At 42.8% G+C, this 21133-nt stretch overlaps 1 protein-coding gene across 1 annotated transcript in view; it reads right to left on the bottom strand.

Moving 5' to 3' along the window:
• TLN2 (talin 2) overlaps positions 1–21133 on the bottom strand; it is a 408095-nt gene that overhangs the window by 112980 nt on the left and 273982 nt on the right. Inside the window, exons 22-28 of the mRNA XM_081831869.1 lie at positions 20055–20221; positions 16758–16886; positions 15461–15574; positions 13282–13395; positions 10479–10613; positions 8418–8546; positions 5698–5800 (exon numbers count right to left, since the gene is read on the bottom strand). Of these exons, the coding sequence (XP_081687995.1) occupies positions 5698–5800; positions 8418–8546; positions 10479–10613; positions 13282–13395; positions 15461–15574; positions 16758–16886; positions 20055–20221 (891 nt within the window). The remainder of the gene's footprint in view (positions 1–5697; positions 5801–8417; positions 8547–10478; positions 10614–13281; positions 13396–15460; positions 15575–16757; positions 16887–20054; positions 20222–21133) is intronic.

Here is a 21133-nt window from a genome sequence, read left to right as displayed (position 1 = left end):
AAAAAAAAAAAAGAAGAAGATCCACCAGTGATATGCAATGTAGTGAAGTGCTTTGTAATGGTAGTTATTGCTGACTGGCATTATGTAGGTCGTGTGTAGACGGCACCAGCCCACATGGCAAACTCACAAGGTAAAAACCTGGTATGACATAGGTTTTTAATCTGTCGCACGGGATCTGGAAAGAGGTCTATGTACAACTGTATTCAGCTCACCATAGATAGAGTTTAAATACTGCCAGAGCCAAACAAAAACACATCTGTGTTAGAATCCAGCCAGTGGGCAGCTCACATGTAACTCCAGACTATCCCGCACACCTCATTTGAGGATGAGAGACCTGGAAAGAAGCTGAGACCCAGGGAGAAGCTGTCCACACGTGCGCTCTCTTCTGTGTAGAAGAGGGTAGAAATGTGTAGAAATTTTTGAAACTCGTATCTCTCATGTACCCTCCATTTTGTAAGAATTTATAAATACTTTTCCTCCTCCTTGAATGCTAAATGAATGCTGAACAATCCTTAAAACCCTGATCAGGTGGCCAGTTCACTCTTGACAGTTTCTCTTACTCTCCCATTAGGATAAAATTCTTATTATTGCAGGTACTATATTATACTACAGAGAACTCTTTTTGTGCTCCTATTGTCTCTATTCTCAAGGTAATAAATAGACACAGTTAAAAAAAAAATCTAAGAGGACTTTGGTTATAGTAATGGCAGAATAGCTTATTGCAGATCAATTCCCCTCAGAGACACAACTTAAAACACTGGAAAAATCATATAAAACATCTATTTGACAGCAGTGGAGAGAAACCAAGGCATGAAGAAGGATGAGATTTTAAAAAGAAAGAAAGCATGGTGGGGGGGGGGAGGTGAGGGTGTACAGGGCTGCTTTTCCCCTCAAGGCATTCCTTCATTTGTAAACTTGTCCAGAAGCTGAGCAAAACTTCCTGCAATCTCATGGGGCTGGGAGGATTAAAAAGCACAGTTCTGAGCCCATGGTAGAGAATGGCCCTGGTAAACATCACAGATGTTCTGACGGGATACACAAAGGCCTGTGCCCTAAAAAACAAACTGGAAATAGACCGCACAATTTCCAATCAGCCCAGTCCCTGTTCATATTATGGTGATCTGCCTAGATGTTCACTACATACCAGGAACAAAGAATAATCCTCCATAGGGAAAGAAACACAATTTAGAGCCTCACATTATCTCTTCAGTTTAAAATACCAATGTCTAGCATTAAATTAAAAGATATCAGAAACACCAAGAGGTAAGACCAACAGCTGAAAACCAAGAGGAGAAAAATGACAGACCAGAAGCACAGGCCCACAGATGATCCAAATAACGGAATTACTGAACCAGGTCTTTCAAGAACTTGTGATAACTAAGTTTAAGAAATTAGATGGCAAGATAGAAAATTTCAGCAGAGAAAGGGAAGTGTACAAAAACTATCAAATGCTATTCTCAAACTGAAAAATAGGACATTTCAAATTAAAAACTCGGAAGAGGTTGAAAGGCAGAATAGACACAGCTAAAGAGAGGAAGAATGAGCTGCAGACTGATCAAATGAGAATATGCAGAATAAAGCATGGAGAAGAAAAATCACAGTAAGTACAGGAAAGATTAAGAGACACATAAAACAGTGGAAACGCCCAAAATATATGGTAACTGGAATCTACAGAGAAGAAGAGAAAAAAATGGGGCGGAAACACTGTTTGAAAATACAGTGCTTGAGAATTTTCTAAAACAGACCTAAGACAACAAATCCCATTTTCAAGCAGTACTAAAACCTACAGCAGGATAAATACCCAATAAAACTTCTCTAGGTACATTGCTTGAAAAAAAGACTGAAAAATTAAAAAAGCTAGTAGAGGGGAAAAATAAAACCACATTGAGACTCTTGACTCCAGGAAACAAACTGAGGGTTGCAGAAAAGGAGGTGGGTGGGGGGATGGGGTAACTCGGTGATGGGCAATAAGGAGGGCACTGATGTGATGAGCACTGGGTGTTATATGCAACTAATGAATCATTGAACATTATATCAAAAACTAATGATATACTATACATTGGCTAATTGATTTTAAATTTAAAAAATTTAAAAATTTAAGAAAATTTAAAAAAACAACAACCCCACATTACTTTCTCAAAAGGAGACTGACAGCTGACTTCACAACAGAAATAAAGGAAGCCAGAAGACAATGGAATAACATCTTCAAAGTTCTGGCAGAAAAGAAATGTCAGCTTAAAATTTTATAAATGACATTATCTACCAAAGATAAAGGCTAACCAAAGGCAGTTTTAGACAAACAAAAATGGACAGAAATTGTTACTGGTAAAATCACACTGAAGGAAAGGAAGAGAGTTCTGCAGGCAGAAAGGAAATAATCCCCAGTGGCAGCACATGGAGAGTGAGGAAGGAATAAAGAACAATGGAAAGGGTAAATGTGGAGTTGAATCTAAATGGATACTGACTGACTGTATGAAACAATATGGAGACTGTATGGAGAGGATTAAAGTATCTGTATAATTATAACGCACAATGACGACAAAGAATGAGCTGGAAGAAAGGTAAAGGGAGTTCAAGTGTCCCAAGATTCTTGCACCATCCAGGAAGTGGTGAACCCACTAGTTTATATTACTTTTAAAAATCCCAGAATAGTCAGTGAATATATAACTAACAAGCTAATCAAGGAGAAAGGAAGAGAACTTAACAGATACATATGAATCTGAAGAAAAGAGACAGAGAAAGGAAGCCAGAACAGGTAAGTCATTCAGAAAACAAAGAGTAAAAGGATAGATTCAAACCCCAGTATCTCAGTAATTACATTACAGGTAAATGGAACAAATACCCCAACTGAAAAAAGAGATTGATGGGGTGCCTGGGTGGCTCAGTCGGTTAAGCATCTGCCTTTGGCCCAGGTCATGATTCCCAGATCCTAGGATTGAGCCCCATGCTGGGCTCCCTGAGCAGTGGAGCATGTGCATCTCCCTCTGCCCCTCCCCCCACTTGTGCTCTCATGCTCTCTCAAATAAATAAAATCTTTTAAAAATTAAAAAAAAAAGAAAAAAGATGTTGCATCAACAACCCTTAACTTTGCAAAACAACTGCATGATGCTCACAAGATACAAGTTAAATAAAAGCATACAGAAACGTTGAAAATGGGATAAAATATATCAAGCACATTACAATGAAAACAAATGCATGAAACTATAGGCACAAAACTATAAAACAGTATTAAAAGGAAAATCTAAGTAAGTGGAGGGACATGCCCTATTTGCAAATTAGAAGACTCAAGAATGTGAAAATGTCACTTATCCCCAAATTGATTCAGTATAACTCCAATTAAGAAAAGAAAAAATGAACAGGTTTTTTTGGGGGGTAGAAACGGACAGGCTGATTGTAGAATTTATGTGGAAATGCAAAGGACTAAGAATAGTCAGCACTACCTGAGAAATAATGAAGTCAGAGGACTTACATAAGTAGATATTAATACTTAGTATAAAACTCAGTAATTAGGGAAGTGTGCTACTAAGGTAGGGACAGGCAATCAAGTCACTGGAAAAGAAGTAGAAGATCAGAAGCTGATTTGCATATAGCTTTCACTTAAGGACTAAGTGGCACCGAAGACCACTGGGGAAATGATGATTGCTTCAGTGAGTGGCGCTGGGTCAAATAGATATCCTAGAGAAAAAAACAGTAAGGACCCTCTTTGCTCATATACAAAACTCAATTGAAGATGGATCACAGTTCTAAATATAGAAAGTAAAACAAAGCTTCTAGACCATAATAGAAGAGAATATCTTGATTTTGGAGAGGCAAATTTTTTAAAAAGGACAAGAAAGTTAGTAACCATAAAGGAAAAAAAGCACTGTAAATTGAACTATATTAAAATTCTAAAAAATCTGTTCATCAAGAAACAGCTTTGAGAGTGAAAGGTAAGCCCCAAGATAAAGGAAATACGTATAAGTGAAAAAGAGTTCCTACAACTAAGACAAAGATAAAAAAAAGAGCAAAAGGCATGAGCAGGCACTTCACAAGATGTCCAAATGACCAGTATATGGAAAAACCCTCAGTTGCATTGCTCATCAGGGAAATACAAATTAGAACCATAATATGATACTGCTACACGCTCAGCAGAATGGCTAATGATGTTGGCTGACAAAAGAACGTGGAGACAGGAACATGAACAAGTGGAGCACAGCCTGGGACGCAGCAGCTCCATTTCTAGGTATCTATTTAGAAAATGCTTATTTCTGTTCACTAAGCAGCCTGTACGAGAACTATTCATACCTTTACCTATCAATGGTATAAAGAGTCACCAACAGGTATATTCACATAATGAAATATTACAGGAAGCAACAGAAAGGAAAGAACTGCTTCCGAAATCACGTGCATCTCACACCATAATGCCAGAAGAAGCGGCGAAAACACATGGACACACCTTGCACGATTCCATTCATAGTTAAAAATAGGCAAATCAACTTGTGCGTTACAAGGTTACAAGTCACGGGTGTTTACCTCTGGGGAGGAGGAAATACAATGACTGGCAGGAAGCACAAGGCACGTGGTGGGTGCGGAAAATGTTCCACCGCTTGATCTTGGTGGTGGTTTTTGGCTGCAATTTATAATAACTCTCAAAGGCACACATTTAGGACTTAACAGCTCTCTTCTGGATGTTTATTACACTTCAGTAACAACGTATACATTTTTCTAAAGAAGTCAAGCAGCACTACTGTGTAACAAAAGCAACAATCTATAACCACCCCTCCCCATCCCATTCCCTTCCTGGAGCCACTCAGCTCTTTGAGCTTTCTTCAGACACATTTCCTACTTCCGAGTAATGGGCTTACAATGAAACTTCTCCATGTTTCCATTTTAGGTAGCTAGGGTCTTCCTATTATGTCTGCTTCCTATTAGGAAGACATTTCCTTATATAACCTGGTGTTTTTCCTAGAGTTGATAATCACACAATCTGTTTCTATATAGCCCTGTTTAAAGGTGTCTCCTGCCCTTACGGGTACCTTGTGTCTCCAATACTCAAACCCCCTCAGGGTTTTGCAGCACAAGTCAGCTTGTCTTTTGCCTGCTGCCCTGTCCCTGGAGAACTTCAGTTTTTGTTCTCACTGGCTCTATCAGCTTCCGGTCATCTGTCTCCTTCTATCTTTGCAAATTTCACTGGCATCTTATTTGTTGTCATCTTTTCCTCCTTGACCTTTTTATTTTTATCCCTTTAATTTAGTGAGATTCCAACAGTCATACAGAGATAGTCCTAAAAGTCTCTAATTACGGTTTCTTATAGTCTAGGAGGAGTGATCCACAATAATTTGGGGTCTTCATATTTTATTCATTTTTGTATGCTTAGTATCAAGCCCAGTAACAAGCACAGGGAAAGAGTTTGAAAAATCTGTAAACTCCTGTTGAAAAACAAAGTTAGGTTCATGGTCAAATCAATGAACCCCAGCTGAGGCATGAGGAGGCACTTCACAAGATGTCCAAATGGCCAATATATGGAAAAACCCTCAGTTGCATTGCTCATTAGGGAAATACAAATTAGAACCATAATATGATACTGCTACATGCTCAGCAGAATGGCTAATGACATTGGCTGACAACAGAACGTGGAGATAGGAATGACCCCCCCCCCCCCCCCGCCCCAGCGGTCTGCACCTGGCCACAGGGCATCACGAAGGGTATGAGTCTCACCTGTGTAGTGCTCATTGCCTTGAGCAGCACAGGTTAGGAGCTGTGCCATGGATGAGCCCACTGCCTTGGATGTACTTCCTAGGTCTTGAGCGCATTTTTCCAGCTATAAGAATATCCAAGGGGGAAGACAGCTTAGAAGAAAAGCAACATACACTATAGTCTTAGCATACAAACAATGAGCATCAAATAGTGGTCCTTAGCTCTTTCCCACCTAATACCAGTGGTGCAAAAAGTAGGGTGATAGAAGGGAAAGAGCCCATGCTTCAGAATAAAAAAATCTGGGTTCAGGCCCCTGTCCTCTGCTTCTTTCCCCCCACATGCTAGCTCTCAGAGACTGGGCAGGTTACTGAACCTCTCCATGCCTTGGTTTCCTGGACAGATCCTAATACTTAAGCTTAGAAAGTTCTCAGAATCAATGTAGGTACTCAACAAATGGTAGCTATTAGCATCATGCCTTTCGAAGCTAATTTAGAAAGTCTGCAACAAATCCTTAGCGAGAATGAATTATGCCTTGGCAGGAAGTGGGCAGACATCCAGCGGTCCGGCCTTCCTAGCATGTGGGGCCATTAACATTGTTCATTTCGATCTTTATACTTCAAGGAGTTCTAACCAGAAGGAAATGCAATAGGAGAGGTTTGCCGTGGTAAATGAGATTATGAAAATGGGCAAAGTGCTTGCTTCCCATGAACAGCACGTCATCTTGCTTTGTAAACTGAATAAATAATTCAGAGAACAAAGTTACTGACGGCTCAGAGTATGGATGATTATTTGATTACTAGATGAGGACAACATTTTGGAACAGAACCTCGAGGCATACCGTGAGAGCACAGACAGGCGTCAGAGAATGTGTGCATTTCTTAACTCTAAAACACGGCTTCCCAAGATAGGCAGTGCCTTCAAACATAAAAGAACCCAGAGCCAACAATATGTTCTAGCCAACAATATGTTCTAACACAGCACACACATTCTTCTGGGGCAAACAATTTCCTTAAAAATTACACGGGGTTTCTTACATTCTAACCGACCAGCAGGTTTCTGTAAAGGCAGAATTCATGTCATGTCAGCCTCTCTTGGGCTCCCTGGAGTGCAGGAGTTTGCAAAGGGACACATGGACTACATTACAAAGCTGCTGGCCCTGCGGCCAGTCCTGACTTGATCATTAGCTGGGTGACCTTAGTTAGGTGACGTAACTTTTCTGAGCCTGAGTTTCCTCGTCTTTACAATTAGCAGTAGCATGATTTAACAAGTATTTTCTGAGGGCTTCCTATCTACCATTGCACCATGGTAAGTTAGCTGCTCTGGAAGTCCCTGTATATTCCACAAGTTTGCAGGTCATCCAAAGAGCAGCAGTAGTTAAGAGTAGAAGCTCTCGGGGCGCCTGGGTGGCTCAGATGGTTAAGTGTCTGCCTTTGGCTCAGGTCATGATCCCAGGGTTCTGGGATCGAGTCCCGCATCGGGCTCCCTGCTTCTCCCTCTGCCTCTGCCTCTCTCTCTCTCTCTCTGACTTTCATGAATAAATAAATAAAAAAAACATTTAAAAAAAAAGAGTAGAAGCTCTCAAGGTGAGGGATCAAGAGCATGGGTTTTGGAGTCCTGTAGGTCTGGATTCAAACTCTGCTTCCACTATCAGCTGGTAGACACTGGACAGAATAGTGACAACCTACCTCTGCACCTCTGTTTCCTCAGCTGTAAAATGGGATTCACAAAACTCGCTCACCAAGGTTACCATCAGGATAAACTAGATTGATTTTGTGCACATACAGTGCTTACAAAAACCTTACCAAATGGTGGTATTTATTAGCAATGTTTAAGAATGTGGAAAAGGAGCTACACACAAATGAGAAGAACTGGTAGAATTTTAGCCAAGAAAACCCTGACATAGGGGCGCCTGGGTGGCTCAGTCGCTAGGCGTCTGCCTTCGGCTCAGGTCATGATGCCAGAGTCCTGGGATCGAGCCCCGCATCAGGTTCCCTGATCAGCAGGAAGCCTGCTTCTCCCTCTCCCACTCCCCCTGCTTGTGTTCCCTCTCTCGCTCTCTCTCTCTAACAAATAAATATTAAAAAAAAAAAAAAGAAAACCCTGACATAAGCATCAGGAGGCACCATAACATGATCAAATTAGAGCTCTGTTACCACCATTCCCCCGGCTCTTGTGTTTGTACTGGATTAAAGTGCTTTGCTGTCGTCCATCCTAGTTGTCTTGCGCTAAGTCAATATTTTTTCAAACCATGTCTGTTGAAAATATTTTCTGTGTCCACCTTTATAACCTCATTGCTATTCCTTTCACAGATAAAATATCTGAGACACAGAGGAGATGCAAGACTGTCTACAGCTAGCTGAGGATACAAGCTAGAGCTAGAAGCTAGAACTCCTACTTTTAAACCTAGCTCCTCCAGCTGCACTGGACATTCTTCAAAGAAAAAGGCTGTGGGATCAGAACACTGGCCTCAAACACTAGGATGTGTCTTGTTTATGAAAAAGAGTGACAGACACTTGTTCATCCCTAGCGAAGCCCCAGGAAAGCAAGACACAGGACCATGACCAGATGCCCCTTCAAGGCCATCCTTATCTCAACGCAGTTCTTAAAAATGGGGCTATTCTAGGGCTTTGCCTTCAAAATATATGTGATTCAGGCACGCCAACTCCAGCTTCTAAAAATGCCTCACGTGATCATTACACGAGGTGGAGTCCCACCCTGCAGCAGGCTCTAACATCCCTTACCGTCTCCCCCGGAAGCGGTTTCAGCTGACTCTCCACAGCCGCCATCTTGGCATCCTGCAGTTCATTCTTGAGTGTCTGCACGGTGCTCAGAGCTGAATCGATTTCCATAGGGCCACAGGCTTCATGGGCCTGGCAACAGAGTTGGGAATACGTGTACAGACTGTCCGGACAAAGTGTCCCCAGTACTCTGCAATGTACAAAATGCCTTTCTGCATGTACCCAGTGATTCTCCAACCCTGGCAACAGGAAGCCAGTGGAGTATGCATTTCCTGATAGAGCAAAATCAACCTTGGTCAGTCTTAACTTCCCTAAATAATCAATTATGCTTGTCTCATAAGTAGATATACTTAAAATCTCCTTGAAGCTATTTTTATCAGAAATGCATCTGTTGCTCAGACTAAGAGGATCCTTCTTTGCTGTGTCTGGGTTCTAGAGAGAGAGCCCCTAGTACAGTATGTGTGCACACAGAGGCCTGAGAAGCACGCTGTGGGTGGCTGAAGAAGGAATGAACGAATGGACTTAGGACTATGGGCACAAGTCTTTATCAACCTTATTGATTCTCTACAAATTTCTAGACTATAAACCATTACCGTTTCATACTAAAAATTACAAAAGTTTTTTTTTTTTTTTCCTTTAGCAATTGTTTTAAGAAAACTACTTCATTCTCTTGATCATTTAAGATACTGGTCTCCAAATGCTTTGATCACATCCCCCCATACACATGTTAATAAAGTATACGTGTAAAATTTTTCATCAGTGTGTTAAATACTGGTACATCTTAATTTCTTTTTTTTTAAGGTAACAGTGACAACAGCAGCAATAAATACTAACTGATTGATTGCTATGTGCTAGTAGTACACAGTGAAGAAACTGAGGCACAGAGAGGTTAATTAACTTGATGAGGTCACAAAAAATTAGTCCATGGCAAGGCCAGAATTTGAATGCAGGTAGTCTGACTGCAGAGCCTACACTCTTAACCCTTACTTATATAAAACAATATATTTTAAAGCTCTCAGGATCTTCTTACACCCAGTGGACAGTCTTGCTTGAGTCCCACTTTGAGGCTCATAGCTCCAGAGCTGTTGAGGTGTGTATGTCTCTAAGGTTCACTGATGACACTTGTAAAATGCAGATGTTCAGGCTCTATGACCAGGGACTCTTATTCAGTTGCTCAGGCGTGAGGCCCAGGAACCTGCATTCTGAATGCTCCCACGTGATTCCAGTGCAGGTGGTCCTTGGACCTCTCGTTGAGAAACACAGCTCAAGGTATTTTTTTTAAAATCGAGTATTATCCTAAAGCTGTGGATATTTTTCTTTGGTGATATAGTGCACTGTTCATATTAATAATTCAAATCAGCTTCTAACCTTCTTCCCTTGCTCACGTAGGAGGCCTCCTGTTTCGATAAAGGGCTTGCTACAACGAGGAAAAATGAATTCATGCCAGAACTTCATGCTAATAACGTATCAAACAGTACAGTAATGAGGTCCGTTGGTAATTAATAAGTGCTAGAGACAGAAACTCATTAATCCTTAATTCCGTTCTTTTGAGGACGCTGTTAAGGTGAATGCTCCCATGTAAAATGGGAAAAGCTTTCAGGGCAAAAAAGATAATATAAACGGCCCCTCCCCCCAATAAATTTGCTGCCTAGATAATTTATTAAATCCACAAAATAATACCTGGAAGATACGATCACTTATTTTGGCCTACAATTTACCTGGCACCAAGAAACTGATGACTACCTGTCTCCCCTAAGATTGTGAAAAGTGGGCCATTGCTTGTCCAGGGGTATGGGAGGGGGAAGCATGTAACCTAAAATAGTTTAACAAAAGTCATGTGTAACTGGAAGGTGATAAACTAAGTCTAGGAGATAGTGGCTAAAAATGGTAAAAGCTAATCTACATGGGCGTCTTTTAAAGACCAAGCAAATGGAACAGACAGTTCTGCCCAGAAATATGCCCAGCAGTGTTCCGGTCCTGGCGAATCCCCCAGTCACGGCCAGCAGCAAGGCATCTGAAGCTCCGTTCCCAGTGGGCTAAGTGCTGTGACAAGGATCCACTTGCCTTCTGTGAGGCAGTGCGCAGCTCCGCCAAGCTGGTGGCAAGGTTCTTGGCACATTGGCTCAGCTGCATAGCTGCAGCCTGGTCACTCACGGTGGGCACTGCGGCTTTGGCAGAGGACACCATCTTGCTTCCAGGCTGTAAAGAGGGGAGCAGAGAGCGAGAGGGCTCCTGAGCAGCACAAGGCAGACAGTAGACACCCAGACAGCAATGCTGCAAGCCAGCCAGAACTTACCTAGTCCTAAAACAAGGAATATCAAAACCATCCAGACTACCCCTGAAAATCGCCACCCCAGATCAGATACTCTAGGGCAGTAGGCTCTAGAAATGTTAAGAAAAAGGAAAAAAAAAGGTATGTGTCATCGAGAAGGGCAATATTACTATGATGACTTGAAATTCTCATTTAAAACAGATTTCAGAGAGAGTTTATTAAATACGTTTGTGTTCCTTAGAATAGCTCTTGAATCCGTGTCTCAAATACATCCAGGAGACTGCTTTAAAAAATGTGGGTAGGGGCGCCTGGGTGGCTCAGTTGGTTAGGCGACTGCCTTCGGCTCAGGTCGTGATCCTGGAGTCCCGGGATCGAGTCCCGCATCGGGCTCCCTGCTCGGCGGGGAGCCTGCTTCTCCCTCTGACCCTCCCCCATCTCGTGCTCTCTCTCTCTGTCTCATTCTCTCTCTCAAATAAATAAATAAAATCTTAAAAAAAAAATAAAAAAAAAAAATAAAAAATGTGGGCAGACAAAATGAAAGAAGATGACCTGTCACATCACATCTCACTACCCAAGATAATCTCACCATGCAGGGATGCCTGTGTGCATGCATCTGTATTTCCAAAAATAAGATCATACTATTTATTCTATTTTTCAAACTCCCTGTTTCACATATTCTATGTTTTTAATAGCTGTATAGTATTCCATTGTATGCATCTGTTAATATTTCTCAATCCTGTGTTGTTGGGCATGTTTCCATTTTTTCCCAGTGTAATAATAGTATGGTAAATAGCTTTGTAGCTAAAATTTTTCACACGTTCATAATTTTCTTCATATAAAACTTTAAAAGTACAATGTCTGGACCAAAAAATATACACTTTTAGGGGTTTTACTATAGATGTTATAAAACTGCTCTTAGTAAAGTTGAAACAATTTAAGTGTCAGAAAATAAACATTAATGACAGAAGTTAATATTTTTAATAAATAACACATGAGAATTCATTAAAAAAAAAAACCAGCCTGAAATGTGAGTAGGTAACCTCGCTTAATAAAAACTGAAACACGAAACACACTGAACATTGTGACAATCAAGGAAACGCAAAATCAAACAATAAGAACCTCACTGAGAAACTGTCAACAACCTACTTTTAAATGTTTGACTCCCCAACTTGGAAAAGATGTATAAGAAAATGTGCTCCATGCATTGCTACATGTAAATTTAGATTCATTCAGCCTTCCAGAAGGGCCATTTTACAACACATATGAATGAAGTTTAAAACGTTACCAACTCTTTGGTCTGTCAATTCCATTTCTACTTATTTCTAATTCTGCCTTATTCTTGAAACCATCTGATGTGTATATGATTGCCAACATTAAAAGAATGATAGGAAAGGGAAGAATAAGAGTGGGGACAGAGCGAACCTGAAACATGTCTACATGGCTCTATCATAATACCCTAGAAGCCTGCCCGCAGCAGGGATAACACAACCAGCTCCAGGCCCTCGAACCAACCACATGAAAAGAGAAACACCTGTCCAAGCCACAACACTCAATGTCCCCAAGATAAAAATAAGCCACTTGCAATCCTATTTCTAGGACCATATCCTAATAATTCAAGAGGAATACAAATTTTTGAGCATACATGAAGAATTTTATCCTATCACAGGTTGTTTATGACGGCAAGTAATTGAAAACGACCTGTCCGTCTAGTGGCGAGGGAATACCCAAACAGAGCATAGCTGTGGTCAAACGATAGATTATTCAAAATCAGAAATGCTCATAATACAAATGTTCACATGAAAAACAGAGTCTACACACAATAAATCCCAATTTAAAAAAAATGTATACAGGGATGCCTGGGTGGCTCAGTCGGTTAAAGCGTCTGCCTTCGGCTCACACTGGAGTTACAGCGCTTGGAAAAAGAGCCCAACAGACATATCAGTGAGTCCGGTAACCACAGGTTCAACTAGAAAAGGACAAGGAAGAGTCTGCTCACTTGATCTCATGAACTGTTCAGGAGATACAGGAAGTGCAGAGGGATTCGAATACAAGAAGTATGTAAAAAGGGAGTTTTCCCACCACTTAACGGTCTCATTTTATTTTCCTTAAAATGAATCTACCCCGTAGCTGGCAAAGATGGACACCACTTACTAATTGTACAACTGCCACAAAAAAAGATCACACCTTTGGAGAAGATGCACTTAGCACTTCTTTTTCCCCAGTCTGTGAATAACAACATTAGACTCTCTGGAAACTGGCAAACCTAGAGCACTACCTAGTACCAGGCTGTTCGACAAAACTTGCAACTTATCACATGCTTTCCCTCACAGAGGAGAAATAAAGATGAGATTCCCAAGAAAAATGGATTATGGGCCATCTCCCAGGACAATTTCCCTACATATTAGCATTTTGCTCTGCCAAACTAAATCCACCTCTCCTGAAAGTGGAAATACAATGGGAAGGCCTTCAAAGGTCTGCTTACTGCAAAGACTTGGCTGTGGCTGTGGAACTGGGTAATTCTTTTCCTTAAGGATAAAGGGCATCCCTGACCCCACGGGTGGGGGGTGCTCTGGGCACAACCAAGGTGACTGTTACCTGGAGGAAGTTCTGGCTGGAGATGATGAGAGCCAGCTGGGCGCTAAGGTCTTCTGCTTGGGCTTGGCTCCCTCTCACCCCCTGGACCAGCTGAGGGATGTGATCGGCCACCGCCTATAGGAAGCAAGGAAAATTAAAACAGAGCACAGCCAGCATGGTGAAGGACGAAAACAGGGGGGAAAAGGACCCCAGGGATGGATGTTTTTGGGATGTGCTATCCCACCGGGGCCATGCTTGTCCCAAATCTTGCATTTACCCAGCACTTGTAAGCCAGCTGGGTCCCTAAAAACACTGAATCCTAACACAGTACCTCTGGGTAGCTGTCTCCCACACACGCTCTACTCTGTGCTCCTGAAGGTCCCTGTACATTTCAGCACAGTACGAGTCTCCGTAAAGAGGTCTGTTTTCTGCATTGGCCCACTTGCAACGAATACCAGCCTGGCCAATTACAGTTTAGAGCTTCAAAGCAAACAAAGAATCTATACAATTCGTCAGTAGATAAACTCAAGTCTCACAGTCCAATGATGAGAAAAAAGTAAGGGAAGTACTCAACTTCCAGCCTATGTCAGTGCTTTGGTTTCTCACTTGGCAGGTAAGCGTTCTGTCCGTCACCTTCCTGTCACTACGGGTCTTCCTCCTCGGAGCAGCCCTCCTCATTTCTCAAACTGGAAATCCCAATGCCCAGGGTGGAGGAGGGAGGAGCAGTATTTCTGTGCCGTAGGAGACCAGCCTTCTCCCTTTTCTGTGTTCTCCCGTCTGTGGCCACTCCGCACCTGACTGGCCAGGTCCTCAACGGTCACAGCACAGTGGCCCCCATTGCTGATGAAGGTCCCAACCGTATCCCACCCTGCTGACCTATTTTTTTTGGAACCCATTCCAGCAAGCGTTAAAAAAAAAAATATTTCCATGAGATTTTCCTCAGATCCTCTTCAGGACTTGCTCCAGTAATCGGGTCCACTTTGTTCTCCACTGCAACCTGATACATAGTAAAGCTCTCATCTCCTGACAGTGACGCCCAGACCCTGAGTATCTTCAGTCTCTGCAAAGGGGGGAGGGGTGTAGTCCATCCTGTAGGATTGTCCTGGACACGAGTAGCAAGTGCTCTTTGAGAAGAGTTTTCTCACCCATGCTGCCGGCTGACTTGAGGCTCTAGCAGACAACACACACGCTCTACAGGAGCCTGGCTTGCAGAAAAACCCCTTCAGTCTGCATCCAGTCTTGAGGACAGGGCCTGACTGAGACTTTTCTGCTCCTCAGTGGGGGGCTGGCCTCAAGAGAACCCAGAATCAGGACCTGAAGGGCTCTGGGGGCTTCTCTTCAGAAATAAAGCCATCTCCGAGGTAGAAGTGGTAACACCACTTCCATGTGAACCGTGTCACAGAGGAGGTGTGAAAAAGTCGGGACAGTGCAGTCAACTCTCAGAACCTCGGTACAGATACAGCTCTCCACTCAGCCCCCACTGCTCACTGCAAACACCCTTGGGAGACTCCAGTCAGACATGCTGCCAACACGTGGGCAATGGTGATGCAATTATATGTTGTGTCTGGCACCATTCAGGGGTGTCCTGGGAGAGTGAACTCCCTGGGCCTTCAGAAGCAGCAACAGAGGTGTTCACTGAGCCCTTTGGAGCATGCTGGCTCCAACACATGCCATCAAGGCCCGGGTCTCAAAAGAACAAACAGGCAACAATAGAGAGCCCCAAAGCACACGGTCACTGAGGCCAGACGGGATGAAATAAACCTGCAACCCATGCGGAGCAGGGAATCAACCCTCCTACCACCAGCACACACTGAAGGCCAAGGCCCACCTCTCAGAGGGAGAAAGGCACTCTGGAAATTCAATGCTTCGTGACTATTTCAGAGCTCGAAAATGGCCTTGTTATTGATCCTCCTTGATTTGGTCTCTTGAAGAGAAAGTAGACAAAGGAAAGACAATGCGGGAAAAAGCACCATACTCTCCCTTCAGACACAGGCCATCCACTTAGGAGACAAAAACCAGACGTGTGTGTGTGTGCGTGTGCGTGTGTGTGTGTGTGGACACACCTGGAACACGGGAGCCTGAACAAACTGCATTAGGGGCCCGGGTGATCGGTCGTAACCGAATTACGGCGGCGCCTGGCCCTCTAAGGCTATCCGCGTCATCTACGGCAGCCCTGGCTCTCGGGCGGCCGGAAGCTCACCTTGCAGCTCTGGACCAGCTGCTGCTGGGCGGCGGGGTTCTTGTTGGACACGGCCGCGTTCTGGGAGGCGGCGATGGTCTGCGTGGCGGCGGCTGCAGCCTGCTTGGCTGCCACCTGCAGAGGAGAGCGACAGGAGGCGAGGCAGGCTTCGAGTGCGCCCTCACACACACGCACACGGACATGCGCCCCTCCCCCGGAAGAGCCGCACGTGTAAGAAAGGGCGCCCCAGGCCCAGGCCCTGCCTTCTGAAGGCCACTGAGGAGCCTCGTCTAACAAGGCCCGTTATCTCCGCGGGGTTTGCAGTCCCTGGGACGAGCGATAAAGACAGGCACGCTTGGAAGCTCAGGTTCCAGTGTTCATTTGTCTCTCTCAAAAAAGATAAGGGACAATCAATTCCAAGACCACGATGGCACTGATAAGTGGCATCAAGTCTAAATGTTTTAGGGGAATTGGTTTTTTTCCCCCCCACAAGCGGCACAAACGCTCGTGTGCCCATGGCTCTCCTCTTGCCACCCACGGGAAGCCTTGCTTCAGAAACGCCCAGGCTTCCCCACCAGAGAACTTAATTGTGTCTCTCACATCCTTCCAAGAACAAGGAGGCCAGTTTTGTTCCAGAATCCAGCAGACTACATGGAGGGATTCATCAGACAGGCAGGTTCTCGGCCTCCAACCTCCCAAATTTTAGTGTAAGAGTCTCCTGTGTACCTTCGTGAGAGAAATTTATTTTCTTACAGAGTTTGTGCCTACTGCTATTTCCTTTTCTTCCCCTGAGAATAAACACATGTTCTGAAAAATGACAAAAATATTTTCTTATTACTCCATCCCATACCCCTCCACCAAGGCCTGATCCCCATTCTCCAGTCTTTCTAAGTTTGCGTTTTCTGTTGGGAGTCCTGAAAGAGTCACTGCCTCTGACAAAATTTATATATTTTCAGCTAAAGGTCCTTTCTGAACATGGGCATCCCTTAATGCCAGGGGAAAAAAAAAATCCCTATTTCCTCCTAAAAAAAAAAAATGGAATTCTATTCAAGAACGCTAAAATCAGAAAAGACTTCGCTTACTGAAACCATGAGCTGAAGCTATTTTTCAAAGTGTCAACGTGCCACTGAACCTGAATGTACAACGTACCTAAAGCAACATTTCAAATTGTTTATGAGTACCTTAACCATTCGACCATATCGTTAATCTTGATTTAGCTTCCTTTATATGGGCATTGCCTTATTCATTTGGTCACTCTTTGAGATAAACTCTTTGCAATCTAAAACAGACATCCTAGGAAACCAGCCTCTTTACCCACCTCCAATCGGTTGACAATTTTTTTCTTGATGGCGTTCTGGGCGGCGGCGTTTGTTGCCACCCGGAGGCCTTCCGCAGCTTCTCTCAGTCTCTGCTGCTGGTCTTCATTCTCAGGATTGGCTGCAGCCCCCTGAGAAGGAAATAAGAGATTTTGAGAGGTCCATGGGGCAGCATGCCACAGATGCTGAACTCGTGCCTTCAGTTTTACTTTGTCCTGGTAATACAAAATATCTGGAAGACAGAGCAAATGCTTCAAGCAGTATCTTTACAATAAATATGTTTCATCTCATAACAACATAAAAAATCTACCAGGGGATGTTTCAAAGCTGCAGCCGTAAACAAGAGAAATCCACTGGTGGTAATTAAACCCTTGCGATCCTAGCCTTGGTCATCCATGTAAATTAACTTGTGGTCAGATATCCATGGTTTCAAAGATGTTAAGACAAATCTCCCTCCCCCCACCCCAGATCTCTCAGGGAGAATTTGATTTTGATTGGAGTGACAGACACACGTCACTGCTGAAAGATTCTCCTGTCTTGCAGCACTAGTTAATGTGGATGGGCTAAGAACATAGGATAAACAGGGGCTGGGAACACCACCCAAAATAAGGAAATGTTGTTTAAGAAAGACCATGCCTAGAAACTGCATTCCTGGAAAACCTGAGTTGGAGAGTATAGCAAAGCAGAGCTGGGACTCCACTGCACTGAAATAATGAGAGCTATCCCATGCCCCTTCCCTTGGGCAGGGAAAGAGAAAGGGCCATGCACGGCCCATGGCCACACTGTTGCTGAAGGTTCAAGTGTCTTAGGTATGCAGATGGGTTTTATTGAGATGGGTGGAATTCTGAAGTAGGGAAAAGGCTAATGGTAATGTGATATAATTTCACTGCACAATAATTAACAAAGACTTAAAGCACATCCAGCCTTCAACTCCCACCTGCAACAGAAGCGGCGATTGAGAATTTTCTCACCGAGTCTGGATGTTCTGAGACCAGTTCTTAATGTGTACAGATGAATGAGTTTCTTTTCATGAACACTTCAGGGTGATAATATTTACTCCCAAGGCAGAGACAAAAGCAGAAACACACACGCCGATTATCGAAAATCGATTTTCCAATGTCTCCATTTTCCAAACGGCCAACTTGCCACATTGACCATTTACAAGAACCTATTTCTTTGAACTATTTATAAAAGTTATAGGAAGTCATCCTGGCTGGAACAGTTTCAACGTCTGTGATGAAAGTGTTTTGGCAATGCTTTTGAAGGGAATCTTCCATTCTTTCACACTGTAAACACTTGAAGTAGTCTTGATTTTGTATTTCTAGCAACTAAACAAATTCTGCTTTTGTATTTCATGTGTGAAAGGTTGTCTGGGCTACTTTTGCATTCTTTTGCAAATTTAGGAAAATCATTTTATTTTATTTTCTTGGTCATCAGGTATTTAAACCACTCCTACACTTGCCTTCCTTTGGTATTCTGGGCAGCAGAAAACCATCATTTCTGCACTTGACTCTGAAGTGGGCATCTGGATCCTTCCTTAGCAACATCTCTTTCATGATGAATGTACATTAGATATACAGTACTAATCTTGGCCCGGAATCTTAGTTACTGATTATGAAATGTATTTTTTTCCTGCACATTAAATATATTTTTTGGAGCTCTAACCATCATAGACTCTTTAGCTTTCAACAAAATTCTGCAAATTAAAATACTGTCATGAAGACCAAGTGACAACTTTTAACTAAAAGAATGTATGGAAACACCATTGTCCCAGCTGATAGAAATAATCAGAAATAAATACTTAAACAAGTTTCTGGTAACATGGTACATTCAGTAAGGTCTGGTGAGCACTACACATCTAGAAACAAATATACACAATGGTCCTGGCTCAATCTTGATTATGTGATGGTAGGCTTAATCGTTTTAATTCTCCTATTTGTTAAATAGGGATTGATTAGATTTTACACTAAGGTTCTTTCCAGTCTGCCAATTAATTTTTTGTGAACAGGAAGGTTTCCTTAAAATAGCTATGCTTAGACTTAGAAGTGGGGGGGGCAGAACTCGTAAAAACCATAAAGAAATTAAGCACTGCACCAAAAAGCCTAATACATATTTTTGACTAAAAGGGATGGTTAAGGGCAGAGCTTCTCGGCTGAAACAGGGCTCGGGGGACAGAGGAAGGAAGTTCAGACCCTGCCCCTCCTTGGGTTTCTCTTCAGCCTATTCACGAGGTACCTCCAAGAAATCACAGTCCCTCAGGGACTACAATGGTGAGTCAGTCGAGGAAGGTCTACGTGATTTGCCACATGTCATAACACATTTTAAGTGAAAGAATTCACATCCTAGGTAGTTTGAAGTGAACTCGTATTCTGTTGGAGGCCAGGATGTGGGGGCTTTTAATGAATCTTAAATGCACAGAAATACATTAACAAATACATGTTAACTTAGGCATGTGAAGTGGAAGATGATTTTATTTTATTTATATTCATCAGCATTTTCTATTAATTCCACCAAAAACGTATGCTAGTTGCATAATAACAAAAAGAGAAACATAGAGAAATATACCTTTCTCCATTTAATACAGTTCTCACCTCGAGGAGGGAATCAGAATCTTCTGCGAACTGACTTGCACGTACACACACTGTCCCACCAGCGACCTTGTGAATCAGGGTCTCTGGGGGCGGAACTGAGACACGCGCCCTTTGATGTTTTACGGGGGGCTCTGAAACAGGGCCCTGAGATAAGAATCACTGGCTTTTAGAAGCCGCATGCTGGAGCACAGCTGTCAAAGAAGCAGAGAGCTGACTCCTAACTCTTCACTCCAGCTGTTGTAGAGTACTGAAAACTGCTACTGGGATTTGAAGAACAGTGAGGCAGCACTCTACTATGTAAAATCGTGATAGGAGTTTAGTTGAGAAGTCGAACGGAGGACAAAGTAATATTCAGGTTGCAGGCAAAAGAAGAGGCCTATTTGACTCTGCTGTTGACAATCTCCAGTTCAAATGAATCACCATTTGCAATAAGCTGATGGCGATAACCCCATGGACAGAGAGCGTGCTCACTGAGCAGGGACTTCGTCGTCTACAGCTGAGTCAGCATCACTCCCTTTAAAGAGTGTTATTCTCATGTTCCATGCCCTTCTCCTTTCCCAACGCAACAAGGTTAAATGTTACACAACCATAGAGGTCTTAAACAACAAAAATGCACGCTCAGCTGACCATTCTTTATCTTCAGGGTACCTTCCAAATCCTAACTCTTAATAATGTTCCCTTTCCCGTTGAACAAATACAATGCAATACCTTGGCAGCTTCCACCATGCGAGCTGTGGAGTCGGCCAGGAGTTTCGCAGCTGCCAGGAGCTTCTTTGAGTTCTCCATGTCGATTTCAGCTTCTGCATCTGACCTCATGGCGTTGACGAGGTCTGAGGTGGCCTGGGCCAGGACCCGGGCCTGGCGCACCATTTCACCTATGGGACGGGATTGAGAATGCCATCTGTCCGTCTGCTTTCTAAAGCTCAAAACCAGCACAGTCTAGTCTACACACCTCTGGTAAGACGGACAGAGAGAAGGGAGCCCCCAAGCTCTAGTCCTAAGCAATGCAGCCCACTTAGACCCAGGACCGAAAATACTCCCCATGGCTACCAGGACTGTACACCCCAAACACACCCAACTTCCATCTTGAACTCTGAGGGATAAATAGGACACCACGAAGCAAAGAGGAATTCTTTTGAAAGAGAAAGCAGGGAACAAAGTTATGTGGATTTATTATGCGATTTAGTAAAATAGTTATTTAGAAAATATTAGTTACCTCACTTCAGGAACCACTTACACAAAGTCCTTATAATAAACTCTGCATAATGGCATAAAAAATTACTTTTGAAATTTGAAAGAATTTGCATGTTACCTAACTCCAGATGAATAATATCACATGATACACTGTATTTGTGTCATTTGGCTCTCACTAATAGGAAGCACAGACCCCAGTTTCACGCTCAATTGCTAACATTTGTCTTGGCTCAGTTTTTCCTATCAGTTTTCTGTTTGCTCACCCTTTTCTTCCTAGTGCTGGTTTTGATCTTATTAGTAGTAATTGTTTGGTTTTACTGTTCCTGTGATTTTACTGATATCTATTTCAATTTTCTTTTAGAAGTAGGAGGGGTATAAGAGTAAACATTTAAAATAAAACTACTCAAATGTAAGGGAATTTTTCCTCCCCCAAAGGTCATTTGAGGATGCCAAAACACTGTGATATTAAGGGGGGAAAAAAAGCTCTCATAAAAATCAAAATGTGCTAAATTCAAGGTATCGTGGATTGGATCCTGGGATGGTAAAAAGACTTGAGTGGAAAATCTGGTGAAATCTGAATCATGTCAGTAGTG

The sequence above is a fragment of the Leptonychotes weddellii genome, chromosome 9, assembly GCF_054177405.1.
Source record: "Leptonychotes weddellii isolate Sample4059 chromosome 9, ASM5417740v2, whole genome shotgun sequence".
NCBI classification, from domain to species: Eukaryota; Metazoa; Chordata; class Mammalia; order Carnivora; family Phocidae; genus Leptonychotes; species Leptonychotes weddellii.
This window is presented reverse-complemented; position numbering and strand designations above follow the sequence as displayed.